The sequence below is a fragment of the Hemicordylus capensis genome, chromosome 12 (assembly GCF_027244095.1).
Source record: "Hemicordylus capensis ecotype Gifberg chromosome 12, rHemCap1.1.pri, whole genome shotgun sequence".
Lineage (NCBI taxonomy): Eukaryota > Metazoa > Chordata > Lepidosauria > Squamata > Cordylidae > Hemicordylus > Hemicordylus capensis.
In genome coordinates this window covers 21106017-21132776 of record NC_069668.1, presented here as the reverse complement: position 1 = coordinate 21132776, position 26760 = coordinate 21106017, and the positions used below count along the sequence as shown (strand labels likewise).

Genomic DNA, 26760 nt, shown 5'->3' with positions numbered 1-26760 from the left:
GCCAGGCTTTTAGAGAGGGTAAGACCTCAGATTTATCATTCTTATTTTATAATATTAGCCCCCTGCCTGGCTGCTTTTAAGGGCCTTCTGAAGGCCCACCTGTTTCGCCAGGCATTTGCCCTTTAATTATTATCATTTTCATTAATAGTTATTGGTATTGTTGTTGTTCACTGCCTAGAGTCCTTGGAAGTGGCGGTATATAAGCACATTTTCATAAATAAACGAAATAAATATTAAAAAGCCAGGTTCACACACCAAACAAACCTTGAGTCAGGTAAATATGTGGCTCACAGTGACTGGTCAGACACACCTCTTCAGTCAGAAGCCCCTCCCAAGCTAACAGCCTCCGAGGCGTTGGGGTGGTGGCAGCTGCAATTTGCACTCTGTGTGGAGCTGGGTCCCCGTCTCCTTCGAGAACTGATGCAGGAAAGCAGAGTGGCTCACGGAAGAGCAGGACAGCCCACGGCCTCACGAGTTTCCATGTGCCTCCGTTCCTTGGCTTTGTGGGAGAGGGTGATTCACAGCTGGCCTGTGTCCTGCGGAATGATGGGGGAAACTGTGAGCAGTGTCAACTCACGGCTGTCTTCTCTTGCTTCTGCCCCACCCTGATCTCCCACCAGCTATCCAAGCGGAGGCTCTCCTCCACCAGCAGCCTGCAGCCCGCCGTCTCTCTCCCGGAGATCAAACGAACCAGGCCAAACTCAAGGCAAGGCCACCAATCAGTGGAATGGGCTCGATTCACCCCCAGCACAGCATCCCACCAGTGCCGAGTTCTACCTAGCATTTCTCCTTCGATTGGGAGCGGGTTGATCCGAGTGATTTGTTTATGTGCCCCACTTGGAGGACTTTGTTGAGATGTGGCCTAGAAATATGTGGAACAGCAGGAGATTTGGTTTCTGTAGGTAATTGGCTAGTCTAAGCATCAGAACTGCATCCAGAAAAACTGCAGAAAAATGATGTAAATTTGCCCTGAGGACATCCCAGTGTCAAAAGCAGAACATTCCGCTCATTTCAGTGGCAGGATAGTGCATGCAAAACTTGGTCTCTGTAGGTCATCAGGAGGTATGCCTTTCTTTTGCATAATCACATCCTTCCAAGTAGTCAATAGATCATCATGTCCTTATTATCGCCAAGATAATGCTGAAAGAGACTCCTGCTTGCAACTTCGGAGAAGCCGTTGCCAGTCTGTGTAGACAATACTGAGCTGGATGGACCAAGGGTCTGACTCCGTATATAGCAGCTTTCTCTGTTCCTCAGACTCTCCACTTTCAGTGTGTTCTCATGCTTTGATTGTCCCGACCGTCAGGCCTGCAGCACCCAATAAGCAGTGCTCCTTTAAGAAATCTGAAAAGTTTTAGAAACACAGAAACTATTCTAAAAGTTTGTCTATATCAGAGATGGCAATTGCAGATGACTCCAAGGCAGAGAGGACAACCTTTCGCCCCTTGTACTACTCTGACCCTTTTCTCTGTGCAAAAGGGGCTGCAAATTGACCCAAATCCTTTGGGGGGGGGAGGGATAAAGAAGGCATGACCACCCACAGAAAGCTGTCTGTGCAGCAAGGCGATCACCTCTTTCCCATCTCTAGAAGGGTAGATGCCAAAAGCAGCTATGAGCATTTGTCCCCAGAGACGGTACCAGTGGGGGAAGTGATGGTGAGAGTGCTTTAGGAAGACCCTGTAACTCTGTTGGTTTCTTTGATAACATCACTGGCAGACACGTTTGTTGCAGACATCTCTCCGTCAGATCAATTTTAAAACTAAAGACAACATTCTGTGTACACCTCAAGTTGTGGATCAAACACAACCCATTTTTCAGGTGCCCGAATGGGGGCCCTCCATGCTGCAGAAGAGAGGCATGCAGACGGCCAGCAGGTTAATTCTAGTTAAATAGCAGTTTCTGGCCAACTGTGTCTGCCTTGAGGATATTTGGCAAATACGAAAGGGAAGGAAGACGAGAGCTCTAACGTGCTATCCGCAGCGCTGGTTCAAGGGTGAGCTATGGCCTTTAAACGGAAGCGCATTTGCGGAGTCCAGCAAACGGAGGTAATGCAGGAAATGGAGACAGGCGGACTCTCTCAATCACAGCACGTGGGATTTTCAGTTTGGTGGTTTTGAAGAAACAACAGGACTAATGTTTTCAGAGGAGCTCTGGACAAAGCGAGTCCCAGTTCCTAAGTGCAAGCGTGTGCCGTTAACTCAGGGGCAGGGAACCAGATTAATTCTAAAAGGGGACAATTGCTCAGATATCGGAGGGAGGTTTAAATTTAGAGTTACTCACACACAACCGAAAATGGACCTAGTCATAAACGGGAATTTTAACACCGCACTCAACTATTCGTCCATGCACCAGCTGGGGTGGCCGGTGCCAGCCGTGGGGGCTGAATGCTCCTTGTGGTTTGGACAAGGCCTACGCACCAGGAGATGGGAAAGAGGCAAGAGCGTTGCATGGGAACACAGGGACAGCTGGAAGGCTTGCTCCCAGCCAGGAAGAGCAGAGGTGCACTCCTGACTGGCAGCCACGTAAGCCCCCCAGAAAGGGAGGAGACAAAGAGAGTGATCACGTGAGAGGCAGGCCCAACGGGCATGCCCAACCTAGATTCATACATACTTGGAACACACAGCTGGTCGCTTGCTTTGCTGGCATGGAATGCAAGATGCGCAGATTCCATTTTTAGAGGGCTTTTAAAAAATTTGTTTTTTTATCTCCCCCCACCCTCCACCTGCACTGCCACTTTTTCTGCAAAAGAAAGAGTCCTGGTGCAACACTGCTGATACAACTAATCCCTCAACTGTTTTAGGATCCGTTTTTTCAACATGAACTACAAGTACAAATGATTAACAGAAAACAGCAAAGACTTAACTACCTTTAACCTGGAACACAGCTTTTTAAGAGCATCCATGTGAGCCATTATGAGGAAGACAAAGTAGCATACCATGGTCTACAGAGACTCGGAGGGAGCCCCTTACCTTATGCCGGACACGGGACCTCTGTTGTCGGAATTGAACCTGCTCCCACCTCCGCGTTGCGCCCCGTACCCTCGGTTATCTTCCCCGTATCGCCCCTTGTCACGGCGGTCGTCTGTCAGGATATAAGCCTGGCGTTTGACACAATACCAAAGTGTGTGTCCTTTGCCCAAACTCAAATGCCACCAGCCTCCCAACCTCCTTCCCCCCAACAGCAAAAGCGATTTCCCAGCATTTCCTGATGCAGGCCGCACCTAGCCCCTACCTTGCATGCTGTGCCTGTAATTCTCCTTTTGCTGCGCCTGGTAGGATGGCTGGTTCTGGCCGTAGGGCCCTTGCTGCTGCTGGTCAAAGTTTTACTTCTGGTTGTACACTTCTTGCTGCTGGCCAAAGCCCTGCTGCCGGTCGTAGGAGGCTTGCTGTTTGCCGAAGCTGGACAGCTGGTCGTAGAAAGGCCTGCTGCTGAAACAGTGTAAAAGAAACAAGTGAGGGCACTAGGTTTTGTCTGCATTGGACACCAGGCCATAGCAAAATAAGAGGCAAGAAAACCCCAAACAAACCAATCAAGTTATGTGACACTCTTAAGCGTTACACACACAGTTAGTGTGCATGGCTTCACCAGGGCAATTCTAAGGGTATTGAATCAGACATGTTACCACTTTTCCAATGGCTGTAGCCATAAGCAGTTTTTCAGGATGGTGTTACATCCACCCCTGGCAAGAGAACATCTATTTTATTTTTTTTAAAAACAACAACACCCTTCAATATTATAGTGTCTGGAATGTGCAAAATGCAGCAGTAATGGAATGAGGAACATAAGTAGCTGCCAAATACTGAGTCAGATCCTTGGTCTCTCTAGCTCAGTATTGCCTACACAGACTGGCAGTGGCTTCTCCAAGGTTGCAGGCGGGAGTCTCTCCCAGTCGTACCTGGAAATGCTACCAGGGAGGGAACTTGGAGCCTTCTGCATGGAAGCAGGCAGGTCCAAGTGCTCTTCCCAAAGCGGCCCCATCCCCGAAGGGGAATCTCTTACAGTGCTCACAAATGTAGTTCCCCCATCCAAATGCAAACCAGGGTGGAGCCTGCTTAGCAAAGGGACCATTCATGCTTGCTACCACAAATCCAGTTCTCCACTGGTGAGAGGCAGAAGACGACTGCCTTATTCTGAGAAAGACCCTTGGTTTGTCTAGCTCAGTACCGTCTACACTGACTGGCAGTGGCTCCTCCATGTTTGCAGCCAGGGGTCCTTCCCAGTTCTATCTGGAGATGCTGCCAGGGATTCAATCTGGGGTCTTCTGCCTGCAAAGCTTAGCTCTAACACTAAGCCACAGCCCTCTATCAAAAAACTAGAATCTCATTACTAACATATTCTGTCCATTTCAGACACTACCTGTAATATTCAAGGGTTCTGTGAAACTATGGGTTTATAGTTTTACTTATTTGTTTATTTATCAAGTTGGTACACTGCTCCAAACTTTCATCTCTGGGCAGTTAACAATAACATAAAACAAGTCAAAACATATACAAAAGCATAAAACCATTTAAAAATCAACCACAGAATAAAACCTAGAAATTTAAAAAGCTAAAAAAGCTTGGGTGAAGAGTTGGGTTTTCAAATGTTTTTTTAAAAATTGACAGAAATGGGGAGGATTGTATTTCAGTAGGGAGCGCAAGTCACAGTCTCTGGGCAGCAACCGAGAAGGCCTCGTCCCCGTGTGGCCACCAGCCGAGTTGGCGGCAACTGGAGACGATGGACCTCTCCAGACGACCTCAATGGGCGGTGGGGCTCATCATGAAGATGGCCTTCTTCGCTTATGGATGCGTGTTCTATTCCCAGTGATTTACATCCATAACATCAACTTGAAATGTTGCTTCCAGTGGCTGACATTGAAAAAGGGCCCGATTCCCATTCCCTTGAAATTCCCTCTGCCGCCCAAGGACACCCGCCCACAGGAAGGCCCCATGAAAACATCAGGAGGAAAGAAAAACTCCCACCCACCAGAAGGGAGGCCAGCAGACAGTCAAGTCCTTGGGGGCGGAGCCTGCAGCAGAGCGAGCGCGCAGGTGCAGTGGGCTCGTCCAAGATGGCGGCGGGCAGCGCGGACCGTTGAGGCTCGGGGGGGGCGCCACGCCCCCTCCCGCCTCCCCTCACCCCCTCCAACGGCGGACCTCAGAGTGCCGACCCGGAGTGCGGACGAGCCGACCGGGCGAGCGGGAGGACAAACCGTCCCGTCGGCAGCCTTCTCCTCTCTGACTGGCTTTAACTGACGGGACGCGCGGTCGCCGCTTCAACTGCGGGGCGCCGCAGCCAATGGGAGCGCGGGGAGCCTACCACCAGAGCGGCGCGCGGAGGGGGAGAGAGGAAAGGGAGCGCGGGATAGAATGTACCAATGGGAGCGAGGGACGGGGAGGAAAGCTGTCCCAAAGGGAGGGAGTTGGGGTGGGGAGCGCACGCGCGCGCGGGGGGGAGTGGGATGTGTAGCATCGTGATCGCGCGGATAAATTAAATGGTGTTTTAAAACGGTGCTGTGTGTGTTGTTGTTTTTAAATGGACTGTGCGTTCAAATGAAGAGAACAGAAACCGTTTATTTATTTTATTGTTAAAATTGTTAAATTTATATACCACCTTTCATTAGAACAATCCCAAGGCGGTTTACAGCAAAAATTTAAACACAAGATGGTAAAAACACAGTTGTAAAACTGAGCCCAGGAAAGCTTTGCATTAGCACAAGTTCTGATGATGAGGAGATTCCACCAAAGCCTACCCATTTCCCTTCTCACAAATATGCACATGTGTTACCTGAGGGCCAACAAATTCCTCAGAACCACAAACCAGGCAAACAAGGATGATTGAAGGAAGCAAAATCACTGTTTATTGAAAACCAGCGTTGGTGACGCTCCCAGTACCTAACGGTAAAACCTGAGAGACGTGCCCAGCTGCCTGGGTCACAAGTTTTTATAATTTGGCATTACTACACAATTAGGCGTCAACGTTCAGCCCCAAAGAACCAATCAGTTCATTACATTCGTACATATGCTTGCATAGAGGCTGGACTTTGCGCTCTAAGTTTCTATTTCACAGCAGAGAGATAATTAATTAATAGAAGCCTTCACATTCCTAGAACAATACAGTTACTATTCAGGGGAGCCTATCTCTCCCCGCTGCTGCAAACCCCCACTTATTCTGCTCTGGGCAGATAGTTGACTTAACACTTTCGTTTGGTCTGTACTTTTCCATCCCACAGAGGCACTGACTTGCAAACACACTTTCTACAAAGCAATTACAAAGCAGCTTTCTGAAAAGGCATTTTCCATTCCTCACATGCACACTTTTTTGTAGAGCAAGACTTTTCTCTCTCTGACTCACAATATAAACATTTCTGAGATATACATCCTTAGGTTGCAAGCCAATGCACGCAACAGTTACCTGGGAGTAAGCCCCCCAGGGGTTCATTAAGGCTTCGACTTGGAAACGGTATAGAATGGTTGCAAGCAGGGCTGCTATGAAGAACAGAACTCAATTTTAATGTTTTAAATCACTAGTCCAGAAGATTCTATTTAATCACCATTTTCTAGTAAAAATTAAATTCTTGTTGTCTAATATAACCTTAGTATGTATTCAGAAATGTGATACATAACCAGAGATCATAATGCTGTTTCATTCCGGCAACCAGGCCTTGCATTTCTTTGTTGCACGGTTTGCATTTTTGCGCACACGCCTGGCTTACCCCCATGTACAGAAACTTCATCAAAATATTCCCAAGAGAGGTCGCTTTTAAGCATGCAGCCATGATAGGTGTTTCCCTTCTAAAACGCAGGATACTCTTGGAAAAGGTTTCCTCCATGTTCCTGTTGCTTGCCCAGATCTATTCCAACCTGTAGGCTGATAAGGGTAAACACCCCACCCAGGACTGGCATACCATACTGGAATGTGGCGGTCGCACCCTGATAAGCACTCCTCCCATACTGCGGCAAAATAGAACCAATCCGCTCTTTCCGCGCTCTCTCCCTATACATTTGCACCACCTCTTTTGTACTCTATAAATAAACGCACCCTTCTGATGTTCAGGAGGTCCTGCATTGACACCGTTTCCGCCTTGTTTGTTCCCTCATCTGGTGACCCCGACGTGATCCAGATCCCTCAGCACCCTGCTTACGCGACTGGAACAGTCTTCTTAGTGCACTCAGCTTCGGCTCCCTCGTAAGTATGGGCTCTAGTCTTTCTGTTGATCAGAAACAGCATGCGGAAGAATTGCAAAAAATTATCCGGCAACATTCCGGGGAGGTGGTGCCTGTGCACGATCTCGCTGATCTCTTACGGGAGGTCGATTGTCAATGCCCTTGGTATCCGTACAAAGGGACATTGAAAGCAGAACATTGGAGAAAGATAGGGACCGAGCTGCAGGCGGAGCCACGAGCTCCGATCCAGCACCTCCTGCTCAGCAGAAAGGTGCTGGAAGCAGTCGCGGCTTTCTTCGGTGGGGAGCCTGTGCTCCTGAAATCTGAAGTTGTGGATGCCGCACCCCCTCCATACCCTGTGTTGCTGCCCGCCGTCACGCCGACGGCCTCGGGGCCCCCGAATGCCAGGGCTCTTAAGGAGAAGCTGGGCTTTCGAGGGGTTGTTGTGGAGGGACTCCATCATGCCAAAAAGTCCGGGCAAATCCTGGTAGATGGGGAAGAATGGGCTGGAGAGAACCCAGCTCTATTCCCAGTGATGCGAGGTCCGGTAGACGGCCAAGGGAACGCCCAAGTGGACTGGGAACCACTTCCGTATTCGGTCCTCCGGGAGTTAAATCGAGCCGTGAAGGACTCAGGACTCCAGTCTACCTTTGTCCAGGGCATTTTGGAAGGTCTTAACAATGGATACCTCATGACCCCGCACGACTGGAAGGCGTTGTTTCGTATGATTTTAACGCCTTCACAGTATGTGGTGTGGGATAGCGAATACCAGCAGGCAGCCCGTTTGGGCGCCACAGCGCAGATTACAGCAGAGCAGGTTTATGGTTCTGGGCAGTTCGAGCCTCTGGCCATGCAATGCCAGTTGCCTGATGGACACATTAAGGCGGTTGGAATGTGTGTCCTCTGAGCGCTCCGCAGGGTGCCCTCAGCTGGCACCCCGGCTCGCTCCTTTGCAGTGATCAAGCAAGGACCCTCAGAGCCGTACACAAGCTTTGTGGACCGTCTGAAGGTTGCGATCGCTCGGCAGTTGGACAATGTAGAGGCTCAGGGAGAGCTGCTGCAAAAATTGGCATTTGAGAATGCCAACGCGGACAGCAAAAAGGCCTTGCAGGGAGTTATCCACCGTCAGACTTATTCCCTGGCGGACATGATTCAGGCTTGTGCTGAAATCGGCTCAAAATCGTACGATATGGGCCTGTTAGCTGTGGCTTTGAAACAATCCAATAAGCCCACGGGGAACTGCTACAACTGCCAGAAGCCTGGCCACTTCCGTGCTGCGTGCCGAGCGCCAGGCGGAGGAGCACATAAATCTGGATCGAACCAGAAGAATGCTGGTCGCCCCTCGAAGAAGTGTCCCAGATGTAGTAAGGGCTACCATTGGGCTAACCAATGCCGTACTAACCCGGTAGGAACAGAGACCTCCCCGGGAAACCGGGGAGCAGGCCTTCCTCGGGCCCCGGAATAAAGAAAGAGGAATCATTGCCGACACCCGGATGTGCTGTCGCGCTTGTGCTTCAAAAGAATGCCACCTCAGTGTTCCCAGGGGAAGTTATACTTGTTCCCACATTGCCAGCGACTCCCTTTGAGGGTCCTGAGCCACTGCTTATTTTACCAACGCAAGCAGCGAGCCCCCAAGGGATTTTTGTGGTCCCGGAATTGCTTGACTACATTCCCCAGACATCTATCATGCTTCAGGTTTGGGGGCACATGCCCCTGACCCTTAAGCAGGGAGATTCGTGGGCTCATTGCCTAAGCGTACGGAACCTCACCCCAGTGGGGCCTAAGGCCTCTATGTTATCCCCACAGGTTGTGCTGGTCCAGACGAACATTGCCAGTGGAAAGCCAACTCGTAAGTTTTGGATTCATGGGCACTGCCTCGAAGGGTTGTTGGACACTGGGGCGGATGTGTCGGTCATTACGGTAAAGGAATGGCCGTCTCAGTGGCCTAAGGAGCCCGCCCCCTCTATTTGGGGAGTGGGTGGGGAACAATCTTCTGGCCAGAGCACTGAGTGGTTGGTGGTGAGAGCAAGTCAAGCCGGTCCAGTTATAGCTCACTTTCAACCGGTCATAATACCGCTCCCTTTTAACCTATGGGGACGCGACCTCCTGCAACAGCTGGGAACTCGGATCAACATGCGGGAGTAGCTTCCCCGCACCGAGCATTGGCCCTCACCTGGAAAACTGAAGAACCCATTTGGGTAGAGCAATGGCCTTTGCCAAAAGACAAATTAGAGGCTCTGCTGCACTTGGTAAAGGAGCAGGTGCAAGCTGGACACTTGGAATTTTCCTCTAGCCCCTACAATACCCCTGTTTTTGTGATAAAGAAAAAATCAGGGAAATGGCGACTCTTACATGATTTGAGGGAAGTAAATAAAATTATTGAACCCATGGGCCCCTTGCAATGTGGACTACCTAATCCTAACTTAATACCTGCGGGTTACCAGGTCGCCATTGTAGATTTGAAAGACTGTTTTTACACTATTCCCCTTCAACCTCAAGATAAGAAAAAGTTTGCTTTCACGGTACCAGTTCTGAATAATGCCCAGCCCACACAAAGGTATCATTGGTCTGTATTGCCCCAGGGCATGTTGAACAGCCCTACGCTGTGTCAGCTTTACGTGCATCAAGCATTATCGGAGTTTCGTAAGCGTTATCCGACCCTCCTAGTTATTCATTACATGGATGATATCTTGGTATCGGGGCCTAGATTACCTCTTAATTGGTTACCTATTCTAACTCAGTCCCTGAGAGAGTTTGGGTTAATAATTGCACCTGAAAAAATCCAGCTCTCCGAGCCCTTTTTGTACCTTGGCCACCGTTTGATGAGCGCCTACGCCATGCCCCAACTACCCGAAATTATTTTGCCACCAAAGCTGACTTATGTACACTTACAACAAATCTTAGGGACCCTTAATTGGGCACGGCCATACTATAAATTGACAACTAATGACCTCCACCCGCTTTTTGAGGCTCTTAAGCAAGGCCGACAACCGGCTGACCTCATTACATTATCTCAGCCTCAGTTAGAAGTGATTAAGAAGGTGAATATCGCCCTAAAAGAGCGTTGGGTAGATCGTGCAATAGAAAATATGCCCCCTGCACTTCTAATCATAGCAACCCGACCTCAGTTCACCGGAGCAATCGCTCAAGTCTCCTCGTTGGAGGTGCATATCTTGGAGTGGCTCCACCTTGCACATACGCCAAAAACCACTGTCTTGACTCAATTGGCTATGCTAGCTTTGATCCTCCGCAAAGGGCGCGATCGTTGCTTGGCCCTTTTTGGCATGGATCCTATTCGACTCCACATACCCATCCCCCAAAGTGACTGGGAGTCTGGTTTCCGTTCTTCCTTAGCCTTGCAACTCGCGTTAGCTGATTTTACTGGAGAGGTTGCATACCACCTTCCCAAGGATGTACGGTTGCAACTTCTCCCCCATTTGCCTATTAGACTCGGCACTTGCCTAAGCCCAGCCCCCCTCCAAGGGGCGCCCACTGTCTTTACTGATGGGTCACCTACCAGAGGTGTGATGACTTGGCAGGTGGACGGTGAATGGAAAGCCCGATATACTACCCCACAAACATCTCCGCAACGTGCAGAGCTTGCTGCGGTAGTCCTGGCTTGCACAGTGTTTGCAGACTCTAGTTTTAATTTAATCACTGACAGCTTGTACGTTTATAATGTCCTCACTGTACTTGAAGGAAGTTATGTCTCTCACAATCAAGACAGGAACCTTCTTGGTTTGTTTATTGCGTTGCAACGTCTGCTGGCGCAGCGCAGAATGCTTCTCTTTGCCGCCCATATTCGCAGCCATCAACCCTTTCCAGGCTCGCTGGCAGAGGGAAATGCAAAAGCTGATCAGCTATTACGCGCCTTTCCAGTCTCCCCAGCGCAAAGTCATGCCATGCACCATCAATCTGCCCGCAGCCTCGCCCGTAGGTTCTCTATTCCCCTCACAGACGCCCAGGCCATTATTCAACAGTGCCCCCAATGTTCAGGCCAAGCCTCTTACCCGTCCACAGGGGTAAATCCCAGGGGGTTGGGAGCCAATGCGTTGTGGCAGATGGATGTAACGCAGTGGCCCCCATTCGCTCCCTGGCGCTGGCTTCACGTTACAATCGATACTTACTCAGGGTACATTTGGGCCACCCCGCAGAAGGGCGAAAAAACTCGCCATGTCTGCAATCACCTTGTCCGCTGCTTTGCAGTCATGGGACAGCCGTCCGCTTTAAAAACTGATAATGGCCCTGCCTACTGTTCCTCGGCCTTTGCTTCCTTCTGTGCGCGTTGGGACATCCGTCATACTTTCGGCATACCTTACAACTCAACGGGCCAAGCTATCGTTGAACGGGCCAACCGCACTTTGAAGGCTGCTTTGGTTCGACAAGACAGGAAAGGGGGAAGTCCCCTGTCCTTGCCGGACAGGGAGCAACTGCTTGCACATGTTCTATTTACTATTAATCACTTAAACCTTATTTTCTCTGATTCTCATTATTTATCCCGCGTACAAAAACACTTTCGCACCACCGAGCCGTCCCCCCGGCCCTTGGTGCGTTACAAGCGCCTGCCGGACCCGCAGTGGAAAGGTCCTGTTCCCCTGATCACTTGGGGCCGGGGTTATGCTGCTGTGGATCTCCCAACAGGCCCGTTGTGGGTACCTGCCCGCTGTGTTCGACCCACCCAGGATGTCGTGGCATCAAGGTCTGTCCAACCCGATCCCGAACTTCTGCCTCCACCTGAAGGAGAGCTTCCTGGCACAGCCCCGACAACGAGGCAGCAACAGGAAGAACAACCCGCCAGTGACCTGGGGAATGGTGAAGAATCTGGCAGCGCAGGCGACCGTGCTCCTGGAGCAGGAGGAAAAAGAAAAGACCCCTGAGAACTTTCTGGCAGCTGTGTTTGCAGCCCTGAATGCAAATTCTTGCCTTATTCTGTTTTGTTATTTCTTCTGCCTTTTTAATGTACCTACTGAAGCTTTGCCCTTGGCTTCTCTTTCACACCCCAACATGTGGGTCCGTCACGCGTATTATATGTTTCACACCCATGGAACCAATGTCTCCCTGATATGTGAGCACCCATTATGCATATCACCATGTTAAAACAGAAAAGGGGGAGATGTAGGCTGATAAGGGTAAACACCCCACCCAGGACTGGCATACCATACTGGAATGTGGCGGTCGCACCCTGATAAGCACTCCTCCCATACTGCGGCAAAATAGAACCAATCCGCTCTTTCCACGCTCTCTCCCTATACATTTGCACCACCTCTTTTGTACTCTATAAATAAACGCACCCTTCTGATGTTCAGGAGGTCCTGCATTGACACCGTTTCCGCCTTGTTTGTTCCCTCACCAACCTCCCCAAATCCTCTAGTCATGCCTTGGCCTTCTTTATCCCGATTCAGACACTATTCTGGGGAAGTGTACACATGTTGCCATGAATTACTGTACCTGGGTTCATTTTAAAATTCAAATACACAGTACAGATAGGAAGTATAATGCTGTACCTGTGTAACAGATTATAAGAACATAGGAAGCCGTCGTATACTGAGTCAGGCCATTGGTCCATCTAGCTCAGTATTGCTGACACAGACTGGCAGCGGCTCCTCCAAGGTTGCAGGCAGGAATCTCTCTCAGCCCGATCTTGGAGATACTGCCAGGGAGGGAACTGGGAACCTTCTGCTCTTCCCAGAGGGGCTCCATCCGCTCATTGTACATTGTACCTATGTGTACACTAATTGTACAATTGTTGAACATAATGTGTGAATGGACCCACAAGTTCACAGAATATAATTAAGAGGTATGATTAACACTCATGATGATGATATCTTTGACCTATGTTCTTTACAAATAAAAAAGTAAATAAAAAATAAAATCTAATTTAAATTTTAAAAATCTGGATTAAAATATATATATATATATCATTGGTTTCTATCAACCCCAGCTGCAATTCTATGCAACATGTACTTCATCAGTTTTGAAAAATTAAGCCATATCGACAGAGAATTTATGCTGAAGATCTCTCCTTCCAATACTACTATCAGTCACCAAAGTTTAAAAATAAATAAAAATTATAATAACCAGCCAACAGCAAACAAAACCAAACTTGGTATAATTAAGGACTAATTAAGGAGAGGTGCAACTACTTGAATATTTTGGGCTTGCCTGGACAATTAATGGGAAATATAGATTGCAACTCTAGTAAGTTTAGGTCAACGTTCCTCTCCAGTGGTGGGGTTTATTCAGGGCCGGATTATGACATGCTGAGACCCTAAACTATGCCAAGCCTCATGGGTCACCCTTAGTATTACAACACACATACACAATTAAAATGGAAAAAAAATAATGCCTTATTTTTACTTGGCCAAATTGCAACGCAAAGCTACCCATCTAATGAAAACAGTGATCTTGCAATAAGCCTGTTTGCATTAGAAAATGCATGATGTAAAGCTTGAAACGTAATCTCTGGTAAATTAAACAATTTAATTCAGAGGTCCCTCATCATGTGAGGCCCTGCCAGGGCTGAGAGTGTTTGCTTAATATAATTAATAAGCTAATTACTCAGTGAGTGATTAATAAGTTGACATAGCTTGTGCCTAAATCTGGCATGAGGCTTCTTGAACAGGCCTCCTCAGCTCACTTGGGTCTGCTGTTCCCTGAAGGGAAAGACCTTATTTTTCGAACTTTCGAATTTTTCGTAGTGCCAGGACATCTTACGGTGGTCGATTTATAATATATAATTTGATTGTGTGTGTGTGTGTGTGTGTGTGTATATATATATATATATATATATATATATATATATATATATATATATATGATGTGAATACCGGTTCGTCCCTGGGTCCGCCTTTTAGCCAATCAAACAGACTCAGTGGGGATCAATTAGAGGCAATTTTATTTGCTGCTGCAGCCAGCAAGGTAAATCAATGGGCTATTGCTCTGCATTGAAATACAAATTGGTTATAGGTGCATCTTACATTTATACAGACAATCTGAATGATGTTGACACCCTAGACATAGTATACTTGGCAACAAAATGGTGGACTAAGTATCTAGTACGCATGCGAAAGATTCATTGTTCATCTGGTGATCACCCCTTATTTGGTTACATCCTGTTTTCTAAACTGTCCTGTGAGAACCAAGTTTCTTTAGATACAATTTAGTGGAGAGAGATAATGGCGTTGATCATGTGAGGCCGTGTCCTTGAGCTGGCCTGAGCTGGGCTGGGGTTACTTTAAGTTAGAGTGAGGTATTCTAAGTAAAATGGAGTTACTTTGGTTTTCTAAAACACATCAATTATATATGATCAATCACAACACAATTTTCTCTCGCATCAAATTATAATCAGCCCCAGCTGGATGGCACAGCAATTAAAGTCACACACAGTTAATTTTTTAAAATTAACTTATTTGTTACATTTCTATACCGCCCCAAACTTACGTCTCTGACGTTTGGTGGGGGGGCACCCCTGGGCAGATGTTGGCCTACAACTCCCATAATCCCTGGCTACTGGCCACACTGGCTGGGGATTCTGGGAGTTGCAGTCCAAAAATAGCTCGTGGGGGGGGGAGCCTAAGTTGAGCAGGCCTGCCCTAGGCACTCCACATAGAGAATAATAGGCCGGTCCGAGTCCCCATTATCCCCTATGTAGAAACTTCTGGAGCCCGTTGGAAGGTTCTAGAAGAGGCCATTTTAGGTCCTGCCCCCCATTTTGTTTTGGCTTGATTTAATTCCTCAGCTGAGCTCATGCTCTCCTGATTGGCCTCCGTCCTTCTCTCTGCTCCCTCCCAGGGGGCCAAATGGAGTTTGTGGAGAGGAGGAGAAATTATCCAATTATTCTATTCACATTATTTATTTATTTATCCATACACACACACACACACACACACACACACACACACACAATATTTTAACCTTCAGGGGTAGGCAGCTCTCTGGGGCTTCACCTCCCACTGTTGCGGGGAAAAGATCCCTCTAGAATCCAGCCTTCCTGTTTGATTCAGCCACTTTGCTTTCATCCGTCTATCACTTGGATAGAGAATGGGGCGTCTTGCCAGAACCAAAGAGGATTAGACTCAATTCTCGCCAATATACTTGTTGTCTTAACTGAATGAAGTCAAACAACAAGGGTACATGCTCAAAGAAAGCGCTTTATTTCATGTCATGAAAGGCACGAGTATCATCAGAGCGCATCTGGATGATACTGCGCGCCGAGTTATACAGCAGGTAAGTTCTTATAGGTTTCAAACATACATGCATATCAATAAAGCGATTAATACACGTCATTAGTTATCAAACTTACATATTCCAGAGGTGTCATCTAGAGCCTGAGAAGATGATTAACTACCTGGCTTCTGACAACTTTAAGCCCTATGGTATCTTTTCACACCAGCCAGACCCTCTTTCAGCTGGCGAAGGAATTCAACTAATGGCCTGTGCTTGACCACTCCTGGTACCTGTTGCCTCGGTGGGCCCCTCAACCCACATTCTTGGGAGGGGGGCTTCTTGCTCTTAACTCTGGCCTCCTGTTAGTTTCATATTCCATTAGGGATGTGAACCAAACTTTTGAGTTACACTTTAATACATACTTTTATATATTTTTATATACTTATTTGTAGGCCTGGATTAAACATTTCATTATCACCACTTTGGTGGCCATCATGATGATGTGTTTTAGAAAACCAAAGTAACTCCATTTTACTTAGAAAACCTCAGTTTGACTTAAAGTAACCCCAGCTCAGCTCAGAGCCATCACGGCCTCACATGATCAACGTCATTATCTCTCTCCACTAAAATGTATCTAAGGAAACTTGGTTCTCACAGGATTCTCATTGTTCTTTGCTGACAGTTAAGAAAACAGGATGTAACCAAATAAGGAGTGATCACCAGATGAACAAGGAATCATTCGCATGCGTACTAGATACTTAGTCCACCATTTTGTTGCCATGTCTAGGGTATCAGCATCATTCAGATTGTTTGTATAAATGTAAGATGCACCTATAACCAATTTGTATTCAGTTTGAGAGTGTAAGGCCCTCTGATTACCTGTTGTAACTGCAGTGCAATAACATTTCCTCTAATTGATTCCCATTGAGTCTGTTTGATTGGCTAAAAAGCGGACCCAAGGACGAACCGGAATTCACATCAATGAGGCCAGGCAGGGTGCAACCCCCCCCCCCCCCGGCAAGATCTGCGCCTCAGGTAAGTGTCACCTGCTTATAGATTCATATCTTATATTAATAACTCTCTGGGGCTTTGCCTGCCCCCCATCCCCCCACTCCGTGGCCATCACGAGGCCAGCAAGGGTGCAACTCCCCGCACGATCTCCACTGCAGGTAAGTGTCACCTGCTCATGGCCTTCCCCCCACCCCGAGGAATCCCCTCTTCCCGATGCGCACGAGTAACCCTGTGCTTCTGCCCAAGGAGACTAGAAGTGTGAGCACTGGAAGATATTCCCCCTCAGGGGATCATGGAGCCGCTCTGGGGAGAGCATCTCGGCTCCAAGTTCCCTCCCTGGCAGCATCTCCAAGATAGGGCTGAGAGAGATTCATGCCTGCAACCTTGGAGAAGCTGCTGCCAGTCTGTGAAGACAATACTGAGCTCGATAGACCAATGGTCTGACTCAGTATATGGCAGTTTCCTATGTTCCTAAGTTCCTATGTCCTCGTTGCCAGCACTGGAGCCTCCCCTGCTCTTTCCGGTGCTCATGAACGCTCTTTCCTCCTCTTACAGGGCATCTTTCGGCGGATTCTTGCATGGCTGCTGCAGCCCGTCCAGTGGCTGCTCGTTTGGCTGGTGGGTCCTGGCCCCCTGGCCCATGAAGATGAAAGACTGGGCCACCATCAATGTCGGATAACAAAAGAGTCTTGAGAGACCGTTTTCAGGCAAGAGAAGAAGAGCCCAAATGGAGAGGTGGATGCACGTTCCTGTATGGAATGTCGGGAGCTGCCTTCTGCCGAGTCAGACCCTTGGTCCATCTAGCTCAGTACTATCCACACAGACTGGCAGCAGCTTCTCCAAGGTTGCAGGCAGGAATCTCTCCTAGCCCTATCCTGGAGATGCTGCCAGGGAGGGAAGTGGGAACCTTCTGCAGGCAAGCTTCTGCTCCAGAGGCGTAACTAAGGAAAATGGCGCCTAGGGCAAGCACTGAAATTGCGCCCCCCCTCAACATACATCTGACTGACACACATGTTTTAGTGTCAAGTAACAGGGGACAATAAAATGAATTGGAAATTGTGATCTGTGGAAAATGGATTGATGAATCCCCTGCTAACTGGGCAAAGAGGCAACTTTTAACATGGTGATTCTCTTTATTTAGCCATCATCTTGTTTATTTATTAGTGATTTGTTGTCCTGTGTCTCCCCCCTCAACATTATGTTGGCTCACCACTGTATATGGTACAACTTTGCTGTTCATTAGTTAGTACTGTTTCAAAACATATCAAAGTGCTGCTGTGTGCTGTGTTCTTTTTAAATGTACAGTGATAAACCTAGGTAAGAGACAGTGGTAACAGCAGGTGTGTGATGGGTTTTTGGGTTTTGTTTTGGTTACATTTGAGATATAATCTCAAATGCCTAGCTGAAGGAGAAATTCACCCCTGATCCCCTTAATACCATAAAACATATTATTGAAAATGTAAAGCAAACCCAGGTTTGAAAGTTTGATGTTTGTTGGTGAATGCCTTTTTATGGATAGTTGTTTTAAGAAACATTAAGATACCTACACTCAAGCATTATTTCAATCTATTTTCTTATTTATAGTAAATTAAAAGGTTTTTATTTAAATACATTTCTATCTATCACCAACTCTGCAACATGACCCGAAGAAAGCATGCTGCTTTTAGAATTTATTTAAGATATTTTTGGGGTTTTTTTTTAAAGGCATCTTCTGTGGCTATGGCCAGTTAGAGCTCCTTTTTGCCAAGATATTTTGGGCAAATATGGGAGACATCGAAGCAGAACCCTGCTACCCTTGAGGAAGCCCTGAACGACCACAGTCTCAGACAATCATGACTTCCCTCATTATGATGATGATGATGATGTATACTAAGCCATCATGTATACTTAGCTATCATCTTGTTTATTTATTAGTGATTTGTTGTCCATTTTGTGTTGCCAAGATGCATGAGAGATGCCCGTGGAGATGCCTCAATTGCGTCTCCTCTCCTGTCCTGGCCCCAGGGCTGTGAATCCCTTCCCAATCCCAAGTGGAGCTGCAAACTCCAGGTAGTGAAAGAGGCGCTGAGCTGAGCTGAGGGACTTGCACGTCTCGCACCCCCTTCTCTTCCTGTTAATGCAACCACAGCCAAACCAGTATTGTTTCATCTTTCTTCTTGTGCTATCTCTCTGTTATTTCTCCACTTTTTGATCCTTGCCCAAAGGTCACAGGAAGGTTTGGGCATCAGACGGGGAGGACACACAGCATTGCTTGCTGTGTGATCACTCAGAGAAGGAGGGCACACAACAAAATTTAACTCCTCAGAGGCTCTTTCTCCTGCTGCTCACCTCTTATCCACCGCAGGGACCGGGGACGGGCAGTGGGGGAGGATAGGGCGTGGTCGCCTGGCCTGAGCCTCGGCCGCGCAGCGCGCAGCAGCAGGTAGCAAGGCGGGACTCGGGCCTTGGCGTCGCTCGGCTCTGACTGACTGGCTCAGAGTCTCTCTCTCCTAAGTCTCCTCCTCGCCTCTTATCCACCACCGCCGGGGTTAATTGATTGAAGAAGCCACACAAGACAAGCGCAATGCCCAGCCCAAGCCCAACACCAGTAATTAAAATTTAAAATAAAGATTAATTAAGGCAAGAGAGAGAAAACACACACCTTGTCCACTACGCTATTGCTTTTTTTGATGATGACGAGCGAGGAGGTTCCGATCCGAATCCTTCTTCTTGTCCTCCTGCGCCTGCAAGACACAGCCCCAGCAGCAGTGCTCTCTCACCCTGCCTAGTCGTCGCCACGCTACGTGCAGAAGGCAAGCTGGGAGGACTCATGCATGCGCAGTGCGACTCGGCGTAACGTTGCAGAAAGTTGCGTCACTTGCGTGCGTGCGTGTGCAACTCGTGCGAGTGAGAGAGAGACCCAAGCCACTAGAGGGCCTGATCAGCTCCACAAGAAGCGATGAAGGCAAGCAGCATGATTGCGGCAAAGAGGGGCCCGCGCGGCGCCCAGCCAGCCAAGCCAAGCAATGGGGGGGGGGGCTGCCACCACCGGGACCGCTCGTGGGGGGGAGGGGGCGCCACGCGCTCCTTTGACTGCTGCTGCACTGGCGCTGCCATTAGAGAAAAATTTAATTAAATTTTTTCCCCCCGGGAAAGGCAGGGGATCGGCGGGGGCACTTTTTGGCGCCCCCTAGCAAGTGGCTCCCAGGGCACGTGCCCTGCCTGCCCCCCCATCGGTTACGCCCCTGCCCAAAGCGGGGTTGCCGTCTGTCACGTCCAGTACTTCATGGCTTCGAAGTGGTCATTCCAACTCTGCACAGCAGGCAACCCGTTAAAAATCCCAGTTCTCCTTCAGCAGAGCCTGGGATTTGGCTCACGCTGGGTCAGCATCACGACGAGGTCTTCTTGAATCTCACCCTGCGGATCTCCCCAGGCTGGGAGCGGGGCAGGCTATTCCGTGGCCAATCAAGTTCCGTGCCGCTGCCCTCGGGGTCAAAATCAGCGGCGGCTGACCCACGCATGCACTGCAAGCCTCTCGTTACTCATTGAATCAGCCAGGCCCATAAACCGATCCGAGGAGCTCAGCCTGGCTCATTTCGGGAGAGCGAGAAGCGTCCGATGTTTACTCAAGACGTCCTTGAAGGAAGGAAGGCCTCGAACGCCCCTCATCTGGCTCTGCACTCCCATAAAAAAAGGGCATATACCTGCCCATCCCTATAAAAGCCACAGAGTAGATGCTTCCGCGGGCTCCTCTTCCCACGGAAATCAGCGCAATGAGTCCTTCCCCACGTAAGTGTCCATCTCTTGGAGCTTGGGGAGAAGAAGGTGATGGGTCAGAAATGCTCCGTTTCCGGAGCCTTCATTCCGGGGGAAATGGACCCACATCTGGCCCCCTGGGTGAACACTGGGACCAGAGTTCTGGCAGCGTAATCTGCTGCTCCCGGCTTGCGGCCGGGGCTGTACAGCTTGATCTGAGGAGAGCTGGTCTGGTGGCAGCAAGCAGGACTTGTCCCCTTAGCTAAGCAGGGTCTGCCCTGGTTGCATTTGAATGTGAGCACTGGAAGTGTGAGCACTGGAAGTTATTCCCCTTAGGGGATAATGGGGCCGCTCTGGGAAGAGCATCTAGGCTCCAAGTTCCCTCCCTGGCAGCATCTCCAAGATAGGGCTGAGAGAGATGCCTGCTCGTGACCTTGGAGAAGCCGCTGCCAGTCTGTGAAGACAACGCTGAGCTAAATAGTCCAAGGGTCTGACTCAGTATATGGCAGCTTCCTATGTTCCTATGTTGATCTGTGCTTTCTTGGATGGCCTGGGGGAGGTCCTCTAACTTCACGAGGATGGTAGTCAAGCTGCAAGACACCCAGCAAAGCGAACTTGCCTCTTTTCCGCTGCAGGTCCTGAGCAAACTCCATCCCCAATGGCCCCAAGAGAGATGCCAGGCGACTTCTGCAGGACTCCTCTCTTCCTCCTCCTCCTCCTGCTTCTGCCCTGCACCGTCACAGGTAAGTCAGATGGCCTTGGCGGCGGGAAATCCTCTCCTCTTCTTCACAGGAAGCGGCTTCTCACTGAGTCAGACCCTCGGTCCATCTAGCTCAGGACTGCCGGCACTGACTGGCAGCAGCTCTCCAAGGTTTCAGGCAAGGGTCTCCCCGCCCACCACCCACTGCCTAGCTGGAGATGCCAAGGAGTGGACCTGGGGCCTTCTGCCTGCAAGCAGATGCTCAGCCACCAAGCTACAGACCCATCCCTAAGGGGGACTGTCTTGCAGTGCTCACAGGTGGTCCCCCATCCAAATTAAAACTAGGGCAAGCCGTGCTTAATGAAGGAGGACAACTCAGGCTCGCTGCTGCAGCTGCTGGTTTAGGTCCTGGGTCAGCCAGGATGGAGCAGAGGTGTTTTCTGTGCTTAAAAATACTTAGGAACCTAGGAAGCGGCCATCTACTGAGTCAGACCCTTGGTCCATCTAGCTCAGTATTGTCTACACAGACTGGCAGTGGCTTCTCCAAGGTGGCAGGCAGGAATCTCTCCACTTGTTCTTCATGGGGGCCAGTGCTGCCTGAAGTTTGGTGGCCAAAAGGCGTCTTTGTTCAAACTCCTTTCCCCTCCCAGGCACCGAGCTGGCGATTAATGGCAACCCAGCCAACTTCAGCCTGCCGATGGAGCCCGGCTTAGAGGCGTCTCTCTGGTGCCAGGCACAGAACCACACCCAAGCCGAAGAGCTGCTCTGGTTGCGAGGGGACGGGGCGGTCGGCCTGCGCAACGGGAACAGAGTCAACGCCAGCAACCTCTGTATCTCCCCCGTCAGTATGGACAACAACGGAGTGGTCTTCACCAGCAAGCTCGCCCGGGATGGCGCGGTCCAGATATCCGTGGTACTCAACGTCACGTGTGAGTTCAATTTTCTGGTCTGGGGGAGGCTGGACAAGCATCCTGTGGAGGCATGTGAAGGCCTAGTGGGGGAAACCAGCAGGAAAAAGGTTCCCCCCCCTTGTTTTTCTGGAAGAAATTGGGGTTTTCTCCCCCCCAATTCCCCCCGCCAGACCTTCACAACATCTCTAGTTCTACGGTCATAGGCTGAGTTTGGGACATTTAGCAACCCTTTTTTAAAATCCAGTGCCATTCTGCAACTTGAATAGTTCGCTTATTGCTTATTTGTTTTTGTACGTCGTTCTGGCCACTTAATGGCACACCGGGGAAGTAACTCGCCGGTTCAAATCCGCGCTGGTATCTATCCCAGACACCTATATCAGGCAGCAGCGACATAGGAAAGGCGTCGTCTCATACTGCGCGGGAGGAGGCCATGGCCAACCCCTCCTGTATCCTACCAAAGACAACCACAGGGCTCTGTGGTCACCACGAGTCGACACCGACTTGATTTTGCGAAGCAACTTTGAGACGTGGCAACTTTAGACTGCCAAATCGGAAACAGCTCTGGACGGTTCACAATGAAGAACCTTTGCCAAGGAATAAGGGGAGTTGGGAGTGCCTTTCTCGATATGTTCATGTGAGGCGGGAGGTTGGGGACCAGAGAGGAACCGAGTTGCTGGCGAGATTGACGTTGAGCTCTCTGTGCCTCTCAGCCCGGCCCATCCTCAGCGGAGCAGACACTTCCTCCGTGGAAGAGGACAAGGACGCGACGCTGAACTGCCACGTGGAGGCCAACCCTCAAGCGGAGATGACTTGGTACAAGGACAACAGCACCCTGGTCCTGGAGGGAGACCGCCACCAGGTTTCTTACACCAGGAAGCTTTTCCAGCTGACGATCCGCAAGGCCCAGAAATCCGACAGCGGCGCCTACACCTGTGAGGCCGTGTCTGTCCTCGGGAGCGAGAGGCGGGATTTCCACCTGACGGTTCAAGGTAACGCTGCAGGAAGGCCTCCGGGCCATGGGCCAAGTGGCTAACAGCCAGGGAACTGGTGGCCACTCAGGGGGGTGATGTAGTCAGGCTTGGGGCTAGCTTGCGGCCCTCCGTTTGCCATTACACTCCAGGCCTCCTTATCTGGTCTGTGGGAGGAGAGCCGGTCTGCTGGGAGCAAGCCCGAATGGTCCTCTCTGCTAAGCAGGGTCCACCCTGGTTTGTATTTGAATGGGAGTCAACATATGAGCACATATGCGTAAGAGATTCCCCTTCGGGGAGGGGGCCGCTCAGGGAAGAGCCCCTGCCTGCTGGCATGCTGAAGGTTCCAAGTCTTCCCGAAGGCAGCATCTCCAAGAGAGGGCTGAGAGAGAGCCCTGCCTGTTGCTGCCAGTCTGTGTAGGCAGTCTTGAGCCAGATGGACCAAGGGTCTGACTCAGTAGAAGGCAGCTTCCTAGGTTCCCAAGGACCTGCCAATCTGTGTACACCCTGCTTAGCAAAGGGGGCAATTCATGTTTGCTCTGGCAAGACCAGCTCTCCTCCTGAAACTCAGAGACTTAGGAGCGGGTTGTAAAACTATCTCTGGTTTTACCTACCAAAGACAAGCTTTCTTCTGTCTTTGGAACCCGGGCAGTACCAGCAGCTAAGCCTCTGCAACTGGAGATCAGTGGCACTGAGGCCATGGTGGAAACAAATAGCCATTTAGGGACACAGGAAGCTGCCATATACTGAGTCCGACCCTTGGTCCATCTAGCTCAGGATTGTCTTCACAGACTGGCAGCGGCTTCTCCAAGGTTGCAGGCAGGAATCTTTCTCAGCCCTGTCTTGGAGATGCTGCCAGGGAGGGAACTTGGAGCCTAGATGCTCTTCCCAGAGCGGCTCCATCGCCTGTTGGGAATATCTGATAGTGCTCACACTTCTAGTCTCCCTTTCATATGCAGACCAGGGCAGGCCCTGCTTAGCTAAGGGGACAAGTCCTGCTTGCTACCCGAAGACCAGCTCTCCTCTCTCATTTGCTAGCACAGGATGGTCTGGATTGTGGAGGGCAAGGGAGGGACGCATTGATGGCACGGCCTTTGTAGCAGGAGGGTCAGACTGGATGGTCTTGTGGTGACTCTTCCCCAGCGCCGAGTTTAGGATCGCAGCTTCCGGTTAGGGTTCCAGAATAGCATGAAACCGCCACAGAGTTTAGCATCGAACTGGTCTCTCATTTCACAATGCTGATCTTGCACGCCGAAGATTCAGCCAGGCTGGGGTTTCTGGGGTTCTCCCGACAGACAGAAAACTTGCGTTCCCGACCGAAGCCATCATTGCCGCCGCGATTGTGGTTTTCCTGACTCTCCTCTTCGCCATCGTGGCCCAGCACGAGAGGATCTTTAAGGTAAGATGCGCCCAGCACAGCAGGGACGAGGGAGTGGAGGTGAAGCGATGGTGCCAAATTGGGGCTTTGGACCTCCAGCCACGGAGTTTCCCGTGCTGGAAATGAAGCGCTGGCCGGAAATGAAATTCGAGGGGCTGCCTAAGGCAAGGGGGCACAAAATTTATTTTTTGATGGGCAGTAAAAGGCATGCAATCAGGGGCGGATTAATCTTTTTGCTGCCCATAGGGAAAAGGTGGACACCATTTCCCAGTCGCGGATACTCAAATCCGGAGACTCAAATATTGGCAAGGGACGACTGTACCTTAGAAGGCAATCCCAGCAACACTGAAATAGGATCTAGAGAAGATTCCCTTGCTAGAACGAAGTTGACATCATCATCACTGATCTTTTGCTGCTGTGTGAGATCGGTACAATCCCTTCTAAGCTCCATTTAATTCTTTCAGAATCGCATGGAGTGGGCTACATGGTCTTAAATAAAGTTCTAAAGCATATTATGAGCCTGGTTAGATTCATCAATAGGACGTACAATTTGCCTTTCCCATCAAAATAATATTTGTACCTGAAGGAAGACGGTACAAATCCACAGGTGGGCCTTCTCTGGGGTGACCTGCGCCCTCAGAAATCCCTCCCCCCCACAGGCACCCAGACCCTCTCTATCTGCCTACAGAAGTCAATAAAGCCAGCGTGGTGTAGCGGTTAGAATGCTGGACTAGGACCGGGGAGACCTGAGTTCAAATCCCCCTTCAGCCAGGAGACTTGCTGGGTGACTCTGGGCCAGTCACTTCTCTCTCAGCCTAACCTACTTCACAGGGTTGTTGTGAGGAGAAACCTAAGTATGTAGTACACCGCTCTGGGCTCCTTGGAGGAAGAGCGGGATATAAAATGTGAATAATAATAATAATAATAATAATTAAAGGTGTTTCTTTTCTGGCTTACCATCTCAGGGTTTTCATAAGCACGTGGCCTGCTAGCTGATATGTTTCCACTCTCTGCTACTTTTAGATTGTGGAAATACTGGCATTAAAAAAAAAATTAGTGTATTTCGGGGTACAGTTTTAACTTTTGCAATCCACCGGGCGTTCCTTGGGAAGAAGGAACTTGGAAAGGTGGCAATCCTGAGAAGCTGTCTTTTCTTTTTCTTCCTTAAAAGTGCTTCCAGAAGGCAGGTCTGTCGCAAAGCAACACAGCACTGTAAGTATCTTGGTCACGGGTCTGTGTTCTTGCGCGTCCGCTTTTTATCCCGGCATTTCAGCATTCGGCCCCTCCTCACCCTGACTCCGGGCCAGGTCGGCTGAAGACATCCAGAGAGCTGAAGCAAAACGCCCTGCTGGCCTCAGAGCTCTGGATCTTGGGCCGGTTCGGATCTTGGCGACTTCACAATAGGGCACGATCCAGTCTGGCAGTGATCGTGGCAGCGGTCCAGGGACAAAAAGGAACGAGAAGATGGCTCCTTCCGGTCCCAAAGGGCTCACCCTCGCCGACACAGACACTTTCTCCTGGAAGTGCCAGAGGAAATCTGTGGCCATGACTTCTGCCCAATGCAATGCTTCCATACGCCTTTCTTTTTATACTGCTGGTCTCCCTTCAGGTGTGTTTTAACTTGTACCCTTTTTTCTTTTCCTCCAGCTGAAGGAATTCCCCTCTTGGCTCGACATGAGAAGAATCCTCTGTCACCGCCACAGACTGCAGATCGCCTTCTTGAGTCAAATGCCTCCTTGATGTATTTATTCTTATTTAAAATGTCACCCTATTTCCACTATCAAACGTTTATTGGTCAAATGGGCTGAATAAAGATGATTGATTTATTGATTCGACTATCAAAAGGCTGCTGCTGTGTCTTAAGCATATATCTTTGATTTACGGGCCACTCCCCACAAACGGGTCTTCTCGGTTATTACTAATAACCTTTGGAACTCCCTGCCCCTTGATGTGCCCTTAGCCCCTTGAAACTGAAGACTCTGCTTTTCCAGCAAGCCTCTTCCGGCCTCTCCGGATTTCCCACCCTCCCTCTCGTTTGGCTGTGTTATGTTTGCTCTTCTCTGTGCTTCGGCTTTTGGTTTTATTGGGGGCATCTTTTATTGTGCGGCTTTGGCTAGCTGCCTGTTGTCTTTGGAAATAGACAGAGCACACACTTTCAAAATAAAGTACTTACAGGTAAAAGATTAACTGCAGGGCTGCCATTCTAACACCAAAGCAGCAAACAGAATGCTGACAAACAAAATCCTTGCATAGCAATGGCAGGCGTACTTTTCCCGTTGGCTTCAGGCATCTTCAATTTCCATTTCTAATCAAGAAGATCATTCAAAAAGCAGGTCTCAGGGCAGGATTTGCCAATGGCATGCCAGTCGGCTTGCCTTCATGGCCGTGTGCAATGACGCAAAAGGTGGGTGAATTGCTGTAACAACTCATACCTACACCTAGAAAGCATCTCTGCCGCTGTGAATGTGAACGGTGCCTTGCTGCCTGTTGCAACGTAAAAACACAGGTAGTTCGGAAGCAGACTCAGAGGGTACCTAGTGACATGTAGTGTCCAATTTGGAAAGCACTTTGGCCAGCTCCAGCCTAAGAGGCAAGGTGCCTCCGAAACCCAGTTGCAGGGGCACAGCAGCAGGAGAGAGGGCCTGCTCTCAGCTCTCATCTGCCAGGGCTCATAAAATAGACATGCTGCACTGTGTGTGCAGGGGAGCCAGGCTGCACTTGGGGGGGCGGAGCCAGGATACACTAT

General features: G+C 49.6%; 1 protein-coding gene and 1 long non-coding RNA gene across 10 annotated transcripts; one reads left to right on the top strand and one right to left on the bottom strand.

Annotated features, from left to right (window-relative positions):
* Positions 1–218: 218 nt before the first annotated feature.
* LOC128335841 (uncharacterized) lies at positions 219–5257 on the bottom strand. 4 transcript variants are annotated; one of them, XR_008311734.1, is made up of 5 exons: positions 4966–5254; positions 3232–3425; positions 2970–3081; positions 778–1344; positions 219–536 (listed from the first exon to the last, which is right to left on the bottom strand). It is a non-coding gene; the product is annotated as an uncharacterized LOC128335841 (long non-coding RNA). The 4 variants fall into 4 exon arrangements; XR_008311733.1 differs by having other exon boundaries at positions 219–1344; positions 3232–3428; positions 4966–5257; XR_008311735.1 differs by having other exon boundaries at positions 219–1344; positions 2970–3097; positions 4966–5257.
* Positions 5258–8979: 3722 nt separating this feature from the next.
* On the top strand, positions 8980–25844 carry TMIGD1 (transmembrane and immunoglobulin domain containing 1). Of its 6 annotated transcripts, none has more exons than XM_053274891.1 (7): positions 8980–8994; positions 16878–17057; positions 20693–20800; positions 21408–21686; positions 22379–22657; positions 23932–24035; positions 25662–25844. In XM_053274891.1, exons 2-7 carry the CDS (start codon positions 16991–16993, stop codon positions 25752–25754), a joined length of 930 nt encoding a protein of 309 aa, XP_053130866.1. In that variant the 5' UTR covers positions 8980–8994; positions 16878–16990; the 3' UTR covers positions 25755–25844. The 6 variants fall into 6 exon arrangements, with proteins under 6 accessions (XP_053130866.1, XP_053130865.1, XP_053130864.1 ...); XM_053274890.1 differs by lacking the exon at positions 8980–8994 and adding an exon at positions 14331–15371 and having other exon boundaries at positions 16241–17057; XM_053274889.1 differs by lacking the exon at positions 8980–8994 and adding an exon at positions 14331–16346.
* Positions 25845–26760: the final 916 nt, after the last annotated feature.

Bases quoted from the DNA above. Each gene is read 5' to 3' on its own strand.
- TMIGD1 (XM_053274891.1), top strand. From the start codon at position 16,991: ATGTCGGATAACAAAAGAGTCTTGAGAGACCGTTTTCAGGCAAGAGAA. The intron at 17,058-20,692 runs GTGGATGCACGT...TTTCCGCTGCAG, and splicing joins AGAAGAGCCCAAATGGAGAG to GTCCTGAGCAAACTCCATCC. The intron at 21,687-22,378 runs GTGAGTTCAATT...TGTGCCTCTCAG, and splicing joins CGTGGTACTCAACGTCACGT to CCCGGCCCATCCTCAGCGGA.